The sequence below is a fragment of the Carassius carassius genome, chromosome 19 (assembly GCF_963082965.1).
Source record: "Carassius carassius chromosome 19, fCarCar2.1, whole genome shotgun sequence".
Taxonomy (NCBI): Eukaryota; Metazoa; Chordata; class Actinopteri; order Cypriniformes; family Cyprinidae; genus Carassius; species Carassius carassius.
This window is the reverse complement of record NC_081773.1, coordinates 28,415,104-28,432,431: the sequence shown is the minus strand read 5'-3', so window position 1 is coordinate 28,432,431 and position 17,328 is coordinate 28,415,104. Positions and strand designations below refer to the sequence as shown.

General features: G+C 35.6%; 1 protein-coding gene across 1 annotated transcript; it reads left to right on the top strand.

The window, feature by feature from the left end:
• Nucleotides 1-5,455: 5,455 nt before the first annotated feature.
• Nucleotides 5,456-17,118, top strand: LOC132095511 (actin-related protein 2/3 complex subunit 2-A-like). The gene is made up of 10 exons (XM_059500583.1): nt 5,456-5,680; nt 7,052-7,086; nt 7,249-7,361; nt 8,855-8,900; nt 8,984-9,170; nt 9,812-9,905; nt 11,616-11,742; nt 13,416-13,516; nt 13,775-13,875; nt 16,752-17,118. Exons 1-10 carry the CDS (start codon nt 5,607-5,609, stop codon nt 16,771-16,773), a joined length of 900 nt encoding a protein of 299 aa, XP_059356566.1. The 5' UTR covers nt 5,456-5,606; the 3' UTR covers nt 16,774-17,118.
• Nucleotides 17,119-17,328: the final 210 nt, after the last annotated feature.

Below are 17,328 nucleotides of genomic sequence, written 5' to 3'. Positions count from 1 at the left end.
TGTAACGTCTTTTCTGGAATGGTTCCGTATGTGAGAATAATCCAGAAGATGAAATGTCAGAGTTGTGAGGGGAAGGCTTCTTTATACTCTTTGAAAGGATGTTGTTATATCCTGTTTGCCTAAGTCTTAAAGGTTCCTTCAAGTGTACAATCTCAGCTAAGATGCTCCATTTATTTCTCCAAAACATGTTCAAACTTCGTATCTGGAACTCACATTTTTCCCTTAAACAGGAGACAAGCTGACACGTTTCTAATATCTGAATGAGATCCAGGTGAGGATATTCGGTGATGTTGCTTTTATATGGCTACAAGAAAGCAGAAGGTTAGGGATGTTTGCTGGGAAATTTGAAACATCCTAATGGTCACAAGATCATCACTCGTGTTCAGTCTAGCCAAAAACACGATCAAAACACTAAAAGTGAAACTAAGAATCTTGTGGCCTAAAATATATTTATGATATGAAGCCATGAGGCTACCCAGTTCATAACCAAATACATTTGGGGTGTGAATACTTTTGGCTCATTTGGTGAGAATTTTATTTAGATTTAAATGACAATATTAAAAATGTGAAAGAGTACATTTTTTAATTTTAAATCAATGACCAGAATGTTTTTTGATAAAATGATTAGAATTTAGGAGAAAAGGCATGATGTTTATAGTTATCTCAGACAAAATAACTATAAACTTTTAAGCAGAAAACCTGACATGTGTAATATGGAAGTGATTTTTCAACATCGGAGGAAAGATGGTCACGTGTGAAGAGATGTGAGGCCACAAATCATCATTTACCCACAATTGCCCAGGAAATTGAGCAACTCTGTCCCACTGGGTTTGTCCTGAAGATGCTGTAAACAAGTGTGTTTCTCACATGAGAAGCAGCCAGTTTCATTTCATTAGCTTTTTTTAAATGCAGGTGTTATTTGGGAAAAAAAATCATCAAAATGAATTGAAGATTAGCAGGCATAAAAACAGATATAACAATAATGTGGTGCATGGGATAATAACATATTTTATAGAATATAAATCATACCAATTCATTATTTACAATTTATTAAAGGGAAAGTCCACCAAAAATGAAAAAAATGGATCATTATTTATTCACTGTTCCAAACCTGTATGACTTTCTTTTTCTAGCAGAACACAAAGACATTTTAAAGAATGTTGACAAACACAGACTTCTATTGTATTTTTCATCCATATAATAAAAATCAATGGACACCAAAACAGATTGGTGACATTCTTCAAAATATCTTCTTTTACGTTTCACAGAACAAAGAAAGTCATACAAGTTTGGGGTGAGTGCCTTGTGAGTGCCTCAGAACTACTGTTTATTTGGTGAGTAAATAATGACAGAGCTGTCATTTTTGAGTGGACTATCCACTTTAACAATTATTATTAAAATAATAATTATAATATTCATGAGAATTTATGTCCATTCATGAATATGGTCATAGCTAAATCTGAAATCTGTGTTAATAATGCAAATACGTACGGTAGTTTTCAGATCAGTTCTATAGGCATAATTCTATTCAGGCAAATTCTATGGGGAACTGTGAAGCAAATAAAATTAATTTTGAATTTGGTGATCTCATCATTCAAGTCCTGCAAGTAGAAGAAAGCCGAAGAACCAAAAACCAACTGAAAGTGGAGAAGCATTGCCGAAAAATTAGAGACCTGGAATACCAGAAGAATATGAACTTCAAATTGAGAACTGTAATAAAGTTGATGCGGAAACAGGAAACTTTGAATAAAAGAATAATGAAGCTGATAAAAGAGATGGCTGACTAGGATCAGTCTGGAGCTGATCATTAAAACTGAAAGCTCCAGCCAAAAGAAGATAAGAGGTTCGAGGTATGTTTTTGATCACAACTATTGTACCCCATGTCTATAGGTGTTAACTTTTGTCGTTTGAAGTAGATATGTGATTTGCTTATGCAGCAGGTAGAAAAGGTAAGAGATGCATTTTGTAATGAACTTGCAGAATGGAACAATTTCCTAGCAGTGCTGCTTTTGCTATACTAACAAGCAGGTGTGTCCTGCGTGGTTAACACAGGGCATGCTTGCAGCTATGCTTGAAAGGTGCTATAGATGGTTTTTGTATGACCAGTTATGTGTGGCTGACCACCCTGGCAATGATCTTTTGACACTCTTATACTCAAAACTGTGATAAAGGTCATGTATGATGTGTGTGTATGAATACATGTGATGCAGGGGGGTTTAATGAGTCGTACTCCGTGGTAAATACTTCCTCGCTGTTACTTTCATGTTTCTATTGCTTATGAGTTATTGTCTATTAATAAAACAAAGCCATAACAAATTGTGATGCGTTTAACCTATATTAAAAGAAGAGTCTATGAGTAATTTATTTATGAGTGACATTCTTTTGGAGCTCAATAGTCCTACTAAGCCTCAAGAGCCTCGACTCAGCTGAGCAGGTGTGGTGTCGGGGAGGAATCCAAGTCTTTTGGTCACATATCCAGGTTTTAGAGGTAACAGCAAATGGTTTATATCTGCTAATGAGAATGAGGATTGTGCATTAGATAATATATGGAATTCCCTCGACTAATAAAACACAACAGTTTGTAAAATCTAAAACAGTATGAATCTGTTCCGGCCTCCTTTCTGCTGTGCTGAGGACAGGAAAAAACATGTTTCTGTGTGAAGAATAAAAAGGAAAGGAATGCAAGATGAGATATAAAGTGGTCATGTTACAAAAGAATGCCATATAAGTTCAGCATTCGTATAAAAAATATGGTAAGCACAAGATAAGGGAAGAACGCGAAGAATCCCAAATAAGGTCTTTTAAATGTCTGAAACGTCAGAATATTGCCAGCAATCAAACGTAAGCAATTCAATATGAACTTGAGGAATTTCTCATCCAGTTCTTCCAAGTCCATTTTATGTATTTTATGGTGAAAGATCAAGAATTTTTTAAATGATCAATGTCCAGTATGTACATATAGAAATATTCGACCCCCATTCCATTCCAAGTACGAATATTTTACAGACAGAGCATAGACAAGTGTCCTTCTCAGTTTACAGTGTGTGTAAATGACAGCGGTTTTCCACTGTGCCAATAAAAAGAAAGAGGTGAAAATTCTTGTCAACAAACTCAGGTTGTTATCAGTTTCATCACAGATCCACAAAAGCTGATGTGTGAGCCAAATAAAAAATATTGAATTGCTGTATTTGCTGGATGTTTTTTTTGTTTTTTTGGTGAATAATGTTTTGTTAGTTATTTTCCTTGTAAGGACACAAAACAAGCACACACACGTTGAGTTTCTGTCAGAAATTACCTGAGTTTTTTAATATGTTATGATGGCCCAAGTAAGGAAAACTGTCATACTAACACACTGCCTTAACTTGCTTAAAATATCTGAAACATGACAAGATGAATCTTATAGGTTTATCAAGCTCACTCAAATTTAAGGTAAATTTTGTTACTACTGTATGATAAGGCTGTTTATACAGACAGATTTACATATACGTACAGGTGCTTCTTGATAAATTTGTATGTCGTGGAAAAGTTATTCAACTTAAATTCAATGCACACAGACTGAAGTAGTTTAAGTGTTTGGTTCTTTTAATTGTGATGATTTTGGCTCACATTTAACAAAAACCCACCAATTCACTATCTCAACAAATTAGAATATGGTGACATGCCAATCGGCAAAATCAACTCAAAACAACTGCAAAGGTTTCCTCAGTTTGGTTCACTAGGCTACACAATCATGAGGAAGAATGCTGATCTGACAGTTGTGCAGAAGACAATCATTGACACCCTTCACAAGGAGGGTAAGCCACAAACATCACTGCCAGAGAACCTGGCTGTTCACAGAGTGCTGTATCTAAGCATGTTTACAGAAAGTTGAGTGGAAGGAAAAAGGGTGGAAGAAAAAGAGAACCGCAGCCTTATAAGGATTGTTAAGCAAAATCGATTCAAGAATTTCAGTGAGGCTGGGGTCAAGGCATCAAGATCCTCCACACACAGACGTGTCAAGGAATTTGCTGAACCACAGACAATGTCTGACGTGTCTTACCTGGGCATAGCAGAAGAAGAACTGGACTGTTGCCCAGTGGTCCAAAGTCCTCTTTTCAGATAAGAGCAAGTTTTGTATTTCATTTGAAAAACCAAGGTCCTGGAGGAAGGGTGGAGAAGCTCATAGCCCAATTTGCTTGAAGTTCAGTGTTAAGTTTCCACCGTCTGTGATGATTTGGGGTGCAATGTCATCTGCTGGTGTTGGGCCATTGTGTTTTTTGAAAACCAAAGTCACTGCACCCATTTACCAAGAAATCTTTGAGCACTTCATTCCTTCCGCTGACCAGCTTATTGAAGATGCTGATTTCATTTTCCAGCAGGAATTGGCACCTGCACACACTGCCAAAACCACCAATAGTTGGTTAAATGACCATGGTCTTGGTTTGCTTGACTGGCCAGCAAACTCACCAGACCTGAACCCCACAGAGAATCTATGGGCTGTTGTCAAGAGGAAAATGAGGAACAAGAGACCAAAAAATGCAGATGAGCTGAAGGCCATGTCAAAGAAACCTGGGCTTCCAGACCACCTCAGCAGTGCCACAAACTGATCACCTCCATGCCACGCTGAACTGAGGCAGTAATTAAAGCAAAAGGAGCCCCTACCAAGTATTGAGTACAATACTGAACTGATACTGATAAATGAACATACTTTCCAGAAGGCCAACAATTCACAATATTATTATTGGTCTTATGAAGTATTCTAATTTGTTGAGATAGTGAATTGGTGGGTTTTTGTTAAATGTGAGCCAAAATCATCACATTTGAAGGAACCAAAAACTACTTCAGTCTATGTGCACTGAATTTATTTAATACACGAGTTTCAGAATTTGAGTTGAATTACTAAAATAAATTAACTTTTCCAGAAGAACATGTATATACATCTTAAAGGTATAAGAACAGGGCTTAAGTGGGATTTTATGATCTCCTCATATGACTTATAGTCTATAACAACAAACCACCACAACACTTCTAGCTGTTTGTCTGCATTAAATGTTTGGTTCTGGTTCATGAGGTCATTGTGGAACAATATATATATATATATATATATTGCAGCAGTCTATTTTTTTTTGTTACTATATGTCGCTGCATGACACTACAGTATAAGTAGGCTCTTACCAGTGACTTCCAAATCTCAGAGAGAAAGAACATAGCGTAGAAAGCCCTCTTTTAAAGTGCAGTGCTTGTAAAGCTCCTTATTTAGTAATCACGAATAACTGGAACATCGTGGGAAGGCTTTGACATAACGTACATTTGAAGAACAAATAAATATTTGTTTTAATATTCATTATGAAATACTATTTTGAAATGGGAAATACCACTGTTAATGAAACATAAACAGAACAATCCCTGTAAAGTAACGTTATTTTATTTAAATAACTAACGTTGCTACAAACGAACAGGCAGTGACGCGGGCAGCCCGCGCGGGTCTTTCGAGTCAATGCGGAAGCGGGCAGAGGTGTAGGAGCACAGGAAACGCAAAACGATTGTAGTAGGACTGTAGCAAACCAATATTTAAACGTATTTTTTTTTTAATCCCAATCAGCCACTAGAAATTTATTTAAATCATCATGATTTTGTTGGAAATTAACAATCGGATCATAGAGGAGACTCTCACTCTGAAATTCGAAAGCGCGAGCAACGGGTAAGAGGAAGATCACACAACCCGGATCAAACATCGCTCATCTAACACATGCATGCTTTAACACCAGCTATATTTTATATGCATGCTTTAACACGAGCCATGTTTTATATGCATAGATCAGATCAGACGATAACGCGCGCGTTGGTGTTGGATTGATGTTGTTCTGTCAGATAATGTGTTGATTGTCGAGAACCGAAGCATCCTGTTTGGGGTGTGTCCAGCAAGGATAGGACACGTAAAAAAACTTTTATGTGCCAGTGTGACATCAACGTGTCAAGTGATTACTAAAACAGGTATCTCGAGTGATTCTGGACATTGTTAGTTACACGTCGCTTTCGGCTGAGCTGATTTCTAGAAATGTTTAGTCCCAGTAAAGATTACAGACACTTCCTGTTCATACCTCCGCTCGAGTGCATGTCTCTGCAGGAACAAGCAAACATCAGCGATTCTTCTAGCCCCGTCTATGCACGATGAAGTAACAGATTCCTCAGGAAATTCTTTCTTCTCCAGTATCTTACGTGACTTAGCGCGCGCTCTACTCTTCTGCTGTCACTCATCATAAGTCAAGTGTATATGAATTTGTTTTCACGCCGTTTACTTTTTAGTTATTTTATTTCAGTGCAAATGCAACGTCATGAAGTGGCTTTGTTATTGCATTTGAATGAAATGTTTAACATTTCACAAAAGTATTACATTCAGTCATTGTTCACAATGACAAAAATAGTAGTGCACTACTGATTACTTTGCGTAGAATACATTGTTTAACAATACTATTGCACACTGATCCAACTGTATTTATTACGTTGCTTGCTGCTGTTCATAATGTACATATAATCCCTACATTGCATTATAAAGTATATACTCTGCTCTGTATTTATAGCAACTCCACTGTGCATTCTGTAAACCATAGCTTCACTTACTCTGCACTTATATTTATTTATAAAACAGATATTCTTGCACTTCTGGTTAGATGCTTACTGCATTTCATTAGCTCTGTACTGGTACTCTGCAATGACAATAAAGTTGAATCTAATCTAATCTAAAAATTATTACAGTGATAATTCTGATGGTCAGTCACAGCATTCGGGTAAAATATGTCGGCATGATGAAGCCATGACGAAGCTGTATAAATGGCATATTGTGTAGACTGTTACAATTATTTCAGCAATGACTATTTCATTATTGATTTGGCAAGTAGGCATGCAAAAGTGGAAAATGTCATTATTGCTAAATAAACCACTTCTGCTTGACTACCTTGTATGACTGTCCATTAGCCCTTTACTTGTTTCTTTTCGTTTCATTAGAAAAATTTTCTCTGGATAGCAGAGTATATTATCTCACAAAACAATGTTTTTTTTTTTTTTTGTTTAGGAACAAGCCTGAAGCAGTAGAAGTTACGATTGCAGGTAATGTCGAAATAGGAATGACCTCAGCAGTGGAAGTGTCAGTGTTTCTGTTGACCAAATGTTTGGTTCATAAAATGATTTATTACTATACACATGCGTGATAATGATATTACATTAACAGTAGTGAATGACATGGGATCTCTCTCTATGTTTTTGCGACAGACTTTGATGGTGTGCTTTACCACATCTCCAACCCCAATGGAGACAAAACTAAAGTAATGGTCAGCATCAATCTCAAGTTCTTCAAGGAGCTTCAGGAACACGGCGCCGATGAGGTACAAGAAATAATAAAGAAACCAGGTTGCATTTGACAGTAAAATAAAAAAAATGAATAAAAAAAAATATTATACGAAATATGCATTACAATCCAAACATGTAGGTTTAGTAAGATCGGAAAAAAAAAAAAGATTTTTATTTCCGTTCACCAAGGCTACACTTATTTGATAAAAGAAACGGTAATATATGTGATATGTGAATTTAATGCTTCCTTACTAAACAAAAGTATTAATTTCTTTAAAAAAAAATGACCCCAGAGTTTTAAACGTTAGTGTGTTATTAAAACATTTGAGAGAACACATTTTTGTGAGGTTTTCTGCCGTACGCTGTCCATTTAGAGAAGATGCATACTTAGCAATTGAACTTGTAGGTTGCAAGATTGCAGCTGGTTTTTGTGACGTTCATAGTGTATAAATTGTAATTCACGTCTGTTTCAAAAATGCAGATTGATTTCCTGTGGACACTTATGCAATGTGAAGTTGCAGATGGGAATCTTTATTTCACACTTTGTTTTGGGTCATTCTTTCATCCTCTTCTAGTCTTGTGATTTTACACGATTCAGTCCAGGGCGATCACATTTGAATCACCATTTAAGGGTCTAAATGACATGTGGAACAGGAAGTGCCTGCATCTCACTTTGGATAGAGGAAGTCACATGTTTTAAATAAAGAAACATGGGCTCATTGTCTAGTAAACTTAGCCAGTGTTCCGTTAATTTAGTGATGAGCTGTTGTTTTACATTTTGACTCGATTGACAAACACAGGCATAGCTGGGTCTGCAGGATTTTGAATCAGTGCATTGAGAACATGAATGAATCGTTTTTAGGGCAGGATTTTCATGAGTCTAGAGGGTCCACGGAGTTGAGGTCGATGCCAATTTTCCCTGCAAATGCAAATAAATATTCAAAGTATGTTCCAGTCTCATTCAGGACTGCCAATGTAAATAAAAGGAATGCAAATCAGAGGAACGTCCTGCAGAAATGGCCCTCAGCTTCCTGTCTGCTCGTGTGATTCCCACAGATACAATCTCTTTTAGACAAAAATGAATTCAAATGCCTTTGTTTTTTTCTGGGAGCTGTTTTACTTGTTGAATCCTGTTTCTGTTCTATGACATCTGGGATAAAATAGGTGACACAACACAAAACACAGGTGGCTCAAAGCCTGTTAAAAATGCTAGGAATGAAACAAGCCAGTGCTTGTTGTTTTATCCATGGTTAGTTAGTTAGTTTTTTGGAAGTTCATGTGTCACGCTGTACTCTTTGGGTGGGAATGGCTAGGCATCTCACACTTCGATACACTTATGATTCAGACGACTGCAATGCGATAAGATGATTATCTTGATGTTTTTTTTCTGTGCAGGATTTCTTTTTTCCCCGTAATGTGTGACTTTATGCTTTCAAAGCAATGGATCATTATGGATCATAACAGAACTACTTCCAGCATCTTTTCTTATTAAAACAAAGTGAAAGAAATTGTATTTGTTGTGTTTCAGTTGCTGAAGCGTGTTTATGGAGATTTACTTGTAGCACCAGAAAATGGTAAGCCAAGCGGTTGCTGTTTTCATTCCTATTCTTACTGCAAGAATTTAGGGCTGACGGTTTGTTGTTGTTCCTCTCTGAAGGGTACAATATTTCACTTCTCTTTGACCTGGAGGCTCTTCCACCCAACAAAGAGGAGATGATCCACCAGGCAGGCATCCTCAAGAGAAACTGCTTCGCTTCTGTCTTCGAGAAGTACTTCAAGTTCCAGGAGGAGGGTCGTGAGGGAGAAAAAAGGGCTGTTGTCCATTACAGGGATGATGAGTCTATGTAAGCTTACTGAACTTACTTCAGGACAGTAGGACTGCAACTAATTTCAGCAGTCAATTAATCTAGTGATTATTTAAATGATTAACTGTATAAAAATTAGTCTCAACCTCTAAATTAGATTCATTTTATTGACATTAACAACAATGTGGAAATTCGAGGCTTTAAGGAAAATGTGTATGCAATATGTTTTGTGCAAAACCATTTAAAATCGCTACAATATAACTAGCATAATATTAATATAATTAGCTCATAATCTGGAATATAATTAGCAGTAAATATAGTATTACATTATTAAAAATCTTGACCGTTTGAAAGCAGCAGAATAGGTTAAATTAAATTACAACAAATACATTTTGTTTAAAATATATATTTTCTGTAGAAACTGGTAAAATCTTTTCAAGTAAAACAATTTATTTTAAAAATGATTAATTCTGATCAACTTAAAATGTATTTGAACGCATCTTGGGAGTTTCATGTATTATAAGTCTGATTAAATTAATTATTGGGAAAACAAGACAGATTTATCTTCTTGGTATCTTCTTAGGTGCATCTAATATTATTTCAATATTTTTAGACCAGTTTTGCATCTGCTGCACAAAGTTTGTGATCAGTGTTTTTATGTCTCTTCTCGTTGGTTTCAGGTATATTGAGGCTAAGAAAGACAGAGTCACTGTTGTGTTCAGCACAGTGTTCAAGGATGACGACGACGTCATCATCGGGAAAGTGTTCATGCAGGTTCGCTCATTTGATTCTGTTCTCAGGTTCAATCTTGACCATTTCATGACATACATGCCCTCTGGGTGTTTTGCAATCCAGCCATTTTGTGTCCTGGTTTCACATTTAAATGACAAGGTTAAACCACCGTACGTCAAGCACTGCTATCATTTCTGTATTTGCAGAATGAAATGGCGTCATTTAGACTGGCCTCAAAACTTATGAGCTCATTGTTAGAGCTTGTCACTTGTTAAGTCATTTTATATCACTGTAACTTGTGTACAGTACAGTCCAACGTTTGTATCTAATGCAATGGCATTAAGGTCTTTTTAAGTGTCCAAAAATGTTTTGAGGGCTACTATATGTGTATATATATATATATATATATATATGTATGTTTTTAGCTGATGTATTAGAATGTCTAAAGATTCTTGAAACAAGATACATTTGTGTGTAAAGCAACACTGAATAAGATATTTAGACTTGTTTTCATAGTGTCTTTAAAATGTATTTTGTTTTCACTAGCATAACATTATTTGTTTTAGAATAAAAACAAAGTTCTAATATTTTATGTAGTGTTTTTCTTAAATGTATTCTGTTTTAAGGATTTTTAGATATTTTAACTGAAAAAGAAGGCTTAAAAATGTATTAAAGGGACAATAAGTAACTTTTTACGTATTTTATTATCTAAAATCAATATTTTTATTCATAAATATGCCCTCAATGGTGTACAAATACCTATGCCAATGTTTAAACTAATCCTCGTAAATGAAGAATTTATTATCTTTATATACATGGGACGGGTAGGTCGACGGAGGCTTCCATGTAGTTCAGCCATCTTGCAAAACTATATAAGCAGAGAGGGACAAAAAGTACTAAGCCAACGCGTTTCTACAACGCGTTTTCGGTCAGAGCCAGAAACGCAGGTGCAGAGCAGTGAGAGGCGCTTGAAACTGCACCGGCAAGTTTAAAAGTCTGGATTGCATTCTTATTATGGACCATACATATGCCGCGCCACAGGAGAAGAAAACATTGTCGCCAAAACGAAGTGCTATTAGAAGACATCCTGTCAAAGCTTTTTGGTACATATCGCCTACCGTAGATGCAACGCGCATTTGAAAAAGCGAGGCGCTGGAGAGCAAAATTAGTTTGAATGCAAAACACAATTTCACCACTAGATGGGAGTAATTCCTACTTACAGCCCCTTTAAGAATACTATTTCATCAGTGTATATTGCTGCATTCAATTGATCACAATACAGTAAAAACAGTAATATTGTTAAATATGATTAGAATTAAAAAATAAATGTTTTCAACATGGTATAAAACATGAAAATGTTCATTGATATTTGGCCTTAATTCAGATTTTTTTCCCTCTCAATTGTTTATTTTTTCCAGAAATTTGAACTCACATTTTGAAGAAGATGATTTAGTAAGATTTTGTCTTTGTTGCAGAAACAAAACAATCTGTATTGCAAGAACTTTTTGAATATTGCAATGACCTTTTTTATTTATTTTGTTTTATTCTATGGCAAATATGGGCTTCCATAGTTTTGTATTTGAATATATTTGATGATGTTTGATGTTTTTATAATCCAGTGAGTGAAATGCTTTACAAATACAGGGCATTTCTAGTCTAATTTGACTACTTTCACCAAATCACTCGGTGAAACAGCTGGTGTGTTCATTATGATGACAGGATGGTCTGATGCCTGTGTTTCTCTGTGTTCAGGAGTTTAAGGAGGGCAGGAGGGCCAGTCACACGGCTCCTCAGGTGCTGTTCAGTCACAGAGAACCTCCTCTGGAGCTGAAGGACACTGACGCCACAGTGGGAGACAACATCGGCTACATCACTTTTGGTTTGTATCATGAGGTCACATACACACAAACATTAATTTAGCATCTTTACTTGAAAATGGCACTTGGCAAGTGTTAATTTCAGACCTTGGTAGAACACTATTATTAACCACAGCTGCTAGTTGGAACAAAGTTAAATATAGTCTCTCATCGGGTTCACTTGGTAAATGGTAATTTGGACGTTATGAGGCCAGAACAAAGTGCTTCTATTTACCTGTGACAGGTGCACTTTTTATTTGCATTCGGATCAAGGAAGCGTGAAACGCCCAGCTTCTCTTCATGGCAGTTACACAATCTTCTTAATGGATTAAAAAAGTGCCACACCTTTTTATCAAAGCAAACATTTACCAGCGCTACTCCAATGCAAACATGCAATGTTTACTCAGTGCTTGTTTAGTTCTCTTTTATTTTTTTTCATTTAATTCTGGTACCTTGAAGCAAGAAATGCAGAGCAGCAGTAACTGAAAATACTCATCTTTGTTAAAGGTTACCTTATTGAATGTATTTAGTTAATAAAATGTAACTTATACCTTTAGTATTAAACATAGTATTCTGGTTTAAATTTCATAGATTTATATAATAACCACATATAAATAGTTACTGAACTACAAAACGACTTTACTTGAAGTTTTAATGAGTCTTTTTGCATATTTTCCAGTTTAAAGGCACAATATGTACGTTTTTGCCACTAGAGGGCGTGTATTCAAAACAAACAAAGAAACAAAGGCATAGCTTGATGACGCTGTGACTGAGTGTGAAATCATGGGATTTTGTCGTCTTCATCCCCACAGCCGATGCAATCTGATGGGATTCAGGCAGAAATCATGTTCACGGATGAGCTAATGTATTAAAGATTTATTAACGTCGTAGGGTGAGGCTGAAAGCCGTCGAGACGAAGCAATGCCACTGAACGAGCATGACACGCGGCTCGAAAGCAGCGGAGCTTTTATTATGCCACAGTCAACTGCTTCTACTCCTTTGCGTTTGTGGGATAAAGCAGTGCTTTTTACCATACTAGATACATTCAAAGGTCTGTTATAATGCTACTCTGTGTGGCCGTGACCTGTGTAATAAAACACATAACATATTAATGCATCTTTTTTTTTTTTTTTAAGAAATTAATACCTTTATTAATCAAAAATGTTAAATTGATAAAAAGTGATGGTAAAGACTTACATTTTTAAGAAAATATTTCTATTTAAAAAAAAAAAAATTTTTTTTACTTTATATTTGTAAACCCATCCCCCCTCCCCCTCCAAAAAAAAAAACATATCACAGTTTCCAAAAAATATTAAGCAGCACAACTGCTTCCAACCCTGATAATAAATCAGCATATTAGAATAATTTGTGAAGGATCATGTGCCACTGAAGACTGGAGTAATGATGCTGAAAATACAGCTTTGCATCGCAGAAATAAATTAAATTTTAAAGTATATTAATATAGAAAACCATTACTTTAAATTATAATATTTCACAATATTACTGTTTTTCTGTATTTTTGATTAAATAAATACAGCCTTGATGAGCATAAAAAAAAAACACCAAAAGTCTTCCAATCTTCAAGTCCAAGTCTTCCGATTCCAATCTTTATGTATAGGTTACCCAAACATGTCACAGCTGCAGTGAATATCATATTATGTTTCAAAATAAAAATACTGATATCATTTCTCAACAGTGCTGTTTCCTCGACACACCAACGCCAACACCAGAGACAACACCATCAACCTCATCCACACCTTCCGGGACTATCTGCACTACCACATAAAGTGCTCCAAGGTGAGACCCTCCTCACATACGCCTCTTTGGCCAACATCGACTCTTTGTGTTTATGAAGGGTCGAACACAACCTTTCAGTTTGTAATGTGGAATTGTAAGTGCTTTGTAATGTGCTTCCCAGTTTACAACAATCCAGTCCTTTGTATGGCCAAAAGAAACAAATTTGTCAGCGTGAAGGGCACTGCTATGAAGTTAATATCTAATCTTAGAAATGTAGGTTTTTTCCCCTTCTCAAAGGTGTGTTTTCTCTGGTTTTAGGCTTACATTCACACTCGTATGAGAGCCAAGACATCGGACTTCCTCAAGGTACTCAACCGTGCTCGTCCCGATGCGGAGAAGAAAGAGATGAAAACGATTTCGTAAGTGCTGTTTCACAATCATTAGTATTTCACACTTGTATGAAACCGCACAAAGTCATCCAGGTCTTTGAAAATAAAAATCTTTTTCTCATGGGCTTTTTTCCAGTAGAGGTGGTTGATTTGTGCTGATGTTTGTGCATGTCTCTGGGTTTTATTCAACACCAGAGGCGTGTGCTTGCAAAAGATTGATTTTTGATAGCGTGTGTTTGAAATACACTGAGGCAATGCACCATCCACTGTCTCTGAACATATCAGATCAGATTACCATGTACTTTTAATATTACGTACTAACTTAGCTGGTTGTTGTTTGAGCTTGTTTGAACTGAAATGTGGCCAGATGCTGCAGATACGTCTTCTCTGGAATCAAAGGCTATTTTTTTCGGAGAAGTTGCTGTGGCCATTGAAAAAGAGCACAACAGCAACCACCCACCCCCATAAGGCACTTTTAAAAGAAAACATCCTATATATTTCAATATTTTGCAATCAACCTCTAAAATTAGGCATTTTATAGTTAAATTATTATTCTTCATGAAGTTATTTAAGTTCAAACTTCATATATATTTTTGTTTTCAGTCAAATTTACATTTCACAGCTTGTTGAACTCTTTGAAGATTTTTTTTAAATGTCTCTGGAAAAATGCATTAGAATTTAATTTAACTCGATTTAATTTAAGAAATGTTTCCACAAGCTGCTAGAAACTTTTGACTTCTATAGATCATTAAATATAAACAAACAGTTCTTGGTTGTAATTTAGTTCACAACAACTGGAACTTGAAGTGCTTCTGTGTGTCATCAGACTTTAAAGATTCCTTTAAAGTAAAGACACTTTTCAGGAAATTAATGCATTATGTATTAATGCAGTATTTTGAACTAACGATGAGCAACCTTTTTCACAACCTTTATTAATATAGGTGAATATTTATTTCTACATAATGTTTTATTATTAATTCATGTTTGTTCGTAATGCATTAGCTAATGTTTATTTATACAGCTTTAAATGTAAAAAGACAACCACAACAACATATCATTATATGTAAAAAGAGTACAAAGGTCCCATTAGGTGACGAGGCATTAACTAACATTTAGCAACAATGAGCCATAAACTTGTTACAGTATTTATTAATCTTTCATTCAAACTATTCATTGTCAGTTCAGGTTCATTAAAGGGATAGTTCATCCAAAAATGACAAATTTGATGTTTATCTGCTTACCCCCAGGGCAATTTCAAGATGTAGGTGACTGTTTATTCAGTAGAACACAAACCAAGATTTTTAGCTCAAACTGTTGCAGTACATACAACATTCAATAAAACAAAAAATAAACCTATACAAACAAAACCAAATGAAACCCTGTTGCTCATGACGATGCATGTGTAAAGACACAAAACGATCAGTCTGTGCAAGAAACTGAACAATATTTATATAGTTTTTTACATCTGATTCACTGCAGTGTCCAAACTGTCCTGAGTGCGTTCTCAACAGTCGACGCGTGAGGAGGCTGCTTCTTCTTCTTTCTTTACAGCAGATCGCAGACTTAAGTGCATTACCTCCTTACTCATGTTTATTTTTAGTTTTATTGTTTGTTTTAGCCGTGATTCCCATCCACTTTTATTATAAGACTGATAGACTGCAACGGTTTGAGTTAAAAATCTTTGTCTTTAAAGTCATACATTTTAATCCCCCCCAAAACCTAAACAATCTCAATTACCAAGCAGTTTTGTTTTCTGAGCAATATAATGTTATACTGCTCAAGCCCTGCCTGCATCAGCTGACCGACTGTCCCATAGTTATTTAGTTTTAATTATCTATTTATTTATTTAATTTTTCATACTGAAACTGTTGAAAATAGACAACATGGTTAATCCACATATGACAGCCTCTGAACTTGGTCAATACTAATCTTATAAACAGACACTGGACTAAAAATACATTCATCATTCATCACTCCCAAAATGAATTCAACGGGTCATCTTGTTAATGCTATAAATTAATTACAGCAATAAAAGAACAGTATCACATTAGACCACAGAAATTCCAAAATGACATTTCCCTTACATTCAACTTCCAAAAGTGCATTGATCTTTGACATGTACATTAATGTAGTTGGCTAGTGCTATTCGCTGTATTAACAAAAACATAAATGGCATTAATAAAAACACTAACACTGACAAGCTACACAATATCACATTCATAATTGAATGTAGGCGTGCGCCGATCACGAACTGGCTTTACTGACGAGATGCGCATAACGATCGGCCAATCGTGATCGGCGCCCCCCTAATTGAATGCGACTCATCTGCGATTATGAGCACGATATTGCATAACTTGTCAATGATCTACTGTGTGTTGCCTGTCCATCTGAAAGAACATGATGGAGATTTACTATTAATCACAGAACCGTGTTTACTGATGAGATGTGCAAGACAATCACATGCGATTTATCATGCAGCCTTAAGTTTGTTTGTTGATCACAAAAAAAAACAAAGTAGATGAGGAAAACTAGGATGCCGGGTGTATTCAGTGTGTGCCATTACTGTCTAGAGTGTGAGGAATGGTGCGCTGTGATCAGTTGAGATGATATTTCGCATTCTGCAGAGAAGGGAGACTAAGCTTGTGTCATGGTTTGGAAAGAAAGGGAGAAAACATGACAGAATAACTCTGCAGATATTGCATTTTACATAAAATTAAAAACTGACCTTTATCACGTTTTGGAACCAAACTCTTCATATATATATATATATATGTGTGTGTGAATTTTTTATTTTTTTTTTGTCATCAATTGTCTGTAGTACATTCTTGAAATACTGATTGAATACAAACATGTATTTCACTGTTTGTCCTTTGAATATGAATGTAACCCTCACTTCATCTGTCCAGGGGCAAGACCTTCTCCCGTTAAGGACATGATGTGCATTCCCGAGACCAGCATCCGTGGACTCCATCATACACCTCTGGCCAATGATTCTGATCCTCCACCTGTAATTTGCACATCAACAGGGAGAAGATAAAATTCCTAGCTTTGCATTTATAGGATAAATGTTATTTGTATGTCGGATAAACGTTTTTTTTTGATACACTGTTATGTTTCATTGCGTAGCTCTGTTGTCTGACAGTGTTTCATTGACATTAGTCATGCAGTATTTTCCCTTTCCTCTTTCCTTTTGCCTTCTTTGTTTTTTGCCAAATGCATCAATTTTGGACATCATGAAATGGTCATAAATAAACCCATCTTCTATACAAGAAATTCTTTGTCTGTTATTTGGGGTAAAATCACTTTATGCATGAAAAAGTTTGGGGTTAAAAAATGCAGATACGAAAAAAGTCTCTTAAGCTCAACAAGGCTGCATTTATTTAATAAAAACAAATACAAAAACAGTAATATTGTGAAATATTAAAATTATAATTTTATTTGAATATATTGTAAAATGTAATGTATTATTTGATAAAAGAGAAA